Raw genomic sequence first — 3,240 nt, forward strand, 5'->3', positions numbered from 1 at the left:
GATTTTTTTTTAACAAAAAGAGTAATATATATATTGGGTTCCATTTTCTCTCTTCGAGCGTAAAAGTTTGAAATGTTATATTAATTACTTAATCTTAAGAACGACGTTAACTTTTAAAATTATATCAGTCCGGATAAAATTAATTCTAAATCATTAACTTATACTACCAAACAATAAATTATTCTAACCGTTTTATTATTTTAATTATTACGTACTAGTTAATACTAACGATATTGTTTTACAGGCTATAGCATGATTATTTTTACTAACAGATTGTACGTGTGGAAGTTGTCTATGGTTCCCAAACAAAGCACATTGCACTAGCTCACCTTTCACTCGCTCTATGATTTCTAGCAGCTGGGAATTACTCGAGAATCGAAAACATAATTTTATTGCTTAATTACTTGTTACTTGGTACAGATAGAAAGACGAAACAAGCATACCATGAACGAAACAACCTGAAATGGCGATAGAGTTCCGATTAGCAGAAGCGAATGAGAGCTCCGTCGTAACAGCCTAACACAGTTACATGGCACTAACACTGATGGTTAATGGCTGATTAATCCAAACAAGATTACCTTGAGAAAATACATGGCAAACAGCATCTCCTCGCTTAACACCGAGCATGCGAAAAGCATCATGGTCAGAGCTCCAACCTGAAGTGTCCATATGGCAAACAACAACAGCCTCAACTTCATCTCCAGTAATCTCACCAGCTAGTTTCAGTTTGAAAACTCTGGTCTCAGTGGCATCAAAGTGGCAGAAATAAACTGCATAAAGATACGGAATCGGATGACATGCCACTTTATTTGGAGACTCAATCTCTCGAGGAGTTTCCAAAACTGTGTAATTCTGGAAGATTGGGGTTGTCATTGTGGGGTGCCTTGTGCTTATGAACATGAAATCAACCTTGGGTCCAAACGCATTGCTTAGAAAACCATGTAAAGATTCTAAAGAGGCTTTATTTGGAGACTCAATCTCTCGAGGAGTTTCCAAAACTGTGTAATTCTGGAAGATTGGGGTTGTCATTGTGGGGTGCCTTGTGCTTATGAACATGAAATCAACCTTGGGTCCAAACGCATTGCTTAGAAAACCATGTAAAGATTCTAAAGAGGTGGCACATATTTTGGTCTCTCCTTGAGCTGCTTCGAGTCCGCATTTTTGGAGTGTATCTTGAACGGCTTTGCCTTTTGGGGAGTCTGGAGGAACTGAGAAGAATTGCAGAATGTCGGAAACTTGTGAAGATGAAAAAGGGATGGTTTCAACTAGTGATTTAGGTAAGAAAGGAGGGTAAAGGGAGTGGTTTTTTATGGGAAAAAAGATGGGTAATTTTTTGCCTACTGTGAAGGCACGTAATTCATCGAGGGTGAACAAGCCAATCTCAGCACTTTGATCATGACCATGGTACTGATGTTCCATGTTGTGATCATTCACCATTTTGGAAGATTTGTGAAAATAAGCAGTTGCATATTTTTGTGTCAAACTCTTCACTTGGTCATTGTTTTCAGGGTGTTTTGAAGCAGAGGTTTTGTGAAAGTAAGCCGCTGCATACTTATTATTCAAACGCTTCATTACCTCGTCTCTGTCAACGTTCTCAGAATTAGAGGTTTTGTGGAAGTAAGCGGTAGCATACTTGTCTTCCAAACTCTTCATCATCTTGTTATCCCTGTCGAGGTTTTTAGCAGCAGAGTTTTTGTGGAAGTAAGCAGTGGCATACTTGTCTTCCAAACTCTTCACCTTCTCCTCTTTGCCATGGTTTTTAGCAGCAGTGCTTTTGTGGAAGTAAGCAGTAGCATACTTGTCTTCCAAACTCATCATCTCCTCCTCGTCTCTTCCATGGTTTTCAGAATTAGAGGTTTTGTGAAAGTAAGCAGTAGCGAATTTTCTTCCAAATCCCTTGCTGCATTGCTTCCAACACACTACATTAAAAAAGGCAATTGAGTTAATTAAACAAATAAGTAACAACTCAAGGAATTCAATTGTAAAAGAGATGTTATTCTCCTAGGTTTTGAGTTTGAAAAAGTATATCTCCAGAATATATTCCTTGTTAAAAGAATTTTAAACAATTATTATTTTATACTCACTCTAATTTATTAAGAAAAAAAAGTTAAAAAGAAGAAGAAGAAAAACTGTTCTACATCGACCGTAATATGTCACATTCTTTGGGAAACTAAAAATTACCGATAAAATCACAAAGCATAATAGAAGAAGTGGAAAGCGGAATCGAATAACCATCTCCTTTGATTTTGAGAAGTATTTCTATTTCATGTTTTGGGTGAAGAGTTTTGAAAGTTAAAAAGCCATTTTATAGGCAGCTGAAAGTCTTTTTATGGCGATTTTTCTGGGTCCTTTATTTTTTATTATTTAATGGCTTAATATAAAAATAACTATATAAATTATGCTTAAAATTCTTTTCTTTTTGTGCTTAAAGAATTATTCGTTAAAAAAATATGTTTAATATTTTATCCGTTATACTTTTAGGTGTTTACCATTAAAAATCGTTAAATGACATGTGTCACTTTGATATTAAAATTTTTAAATAATATTTTATTTATAACAAGTAAAAAAATATAAATGTGACACATGTCACTTAACGAGTTTTTTTAACAAGAGCCACCTAAAAATATAACCGAAAAAATATTAAACACCTATTTTTAACAAAAAAAAATTTTTTGACACCAAAAGTAAATTTGAATATAGCTTAGACACTTATTTTTGTATTAATCATTATTTAATCCTTATTTAATTGTGGATGATTTTCTTGTTTGTTTAATTTATTATTCGTGTTAAGTTATTTTTATCAAACTTGAATTACATGTCAATTTATCACTATAGAATACTTATATATAACTTCAACTTCTCTTTTTAGAAATAAATTTTCTCTTTTTTTCAATTTAATCCCTCAGCTATGCAATTTTTTAATTTGATCCTAATTGCAATTCTTTACAAATTATTTCTTACCTTCAATTATTTGACTCCTTTATACTCCCATAAATACTTTCGTTGAAATCCCTTCTTTAAAATATAACATTATAAATATATTTTATGATTTTAGATTGTATTTAAATTATTAAATAATATTATAAATCTTACACGTGTGAAAAAAAGAATATAAATATGTGTAAATCAAATCTTTTCTTCATATTTTTTTCATATGTGTAAAATTTATAATGTTATTTAATAAATTAAATAACCTGTAAAATTATATAATATGTTTACAATATTTTTTTAAAAGAATAA

At 31.9% G+C, this 3,240-nt stretch overlaps 1 protein-coding gene across 1 annotated transcript; it reads right to left on the reverse strand.

Moving 5' to 3' along the window:
* Positions 1–373: 373 nt before the first annotated feature.
* Positions 374–2,260, reverse strand: LOC120212746 (BURP domain-containing protein BNM2A-like). The gene is made up of 2 exons (XM_039210954.1): positions 2,182–2,260; positions 374–1,919 (listed from the first exon to the last, which is right to left on the reverse strand). The coding sequence occupies exons 1-2, from the start codon at positions 2,198–2,200 to the stop codon at positions 526–528; spliced, it is 1,413 nt and encodes a 470-aa protein (XP_039066885.1). The 5' UTR covers positions 2,201–2,260; the 3' UTR covers positions 374–525.
* Positions 2,261–3,240: the final 980 nt, after the last annotated feature.

This window comes from Hibiscus syriacus, unplaced genomic scaffold (assembly GCF_006381635.1).
Source record: "Hibiscus syriacus cultivar Baekdansim isolate YM2019G1 unplaced genomic scaffold, ASM638163v2 tig00110015_pilon, whole genome shotgun sequence".
NCBI classification, from domain to species: domain Eukaryota; kingdom Viridiplantae; phylum Streptophyta; class Magnoliopsida; order Malvales; family Malvaceae; genus Hibiscus; species Hibiscus syriacus.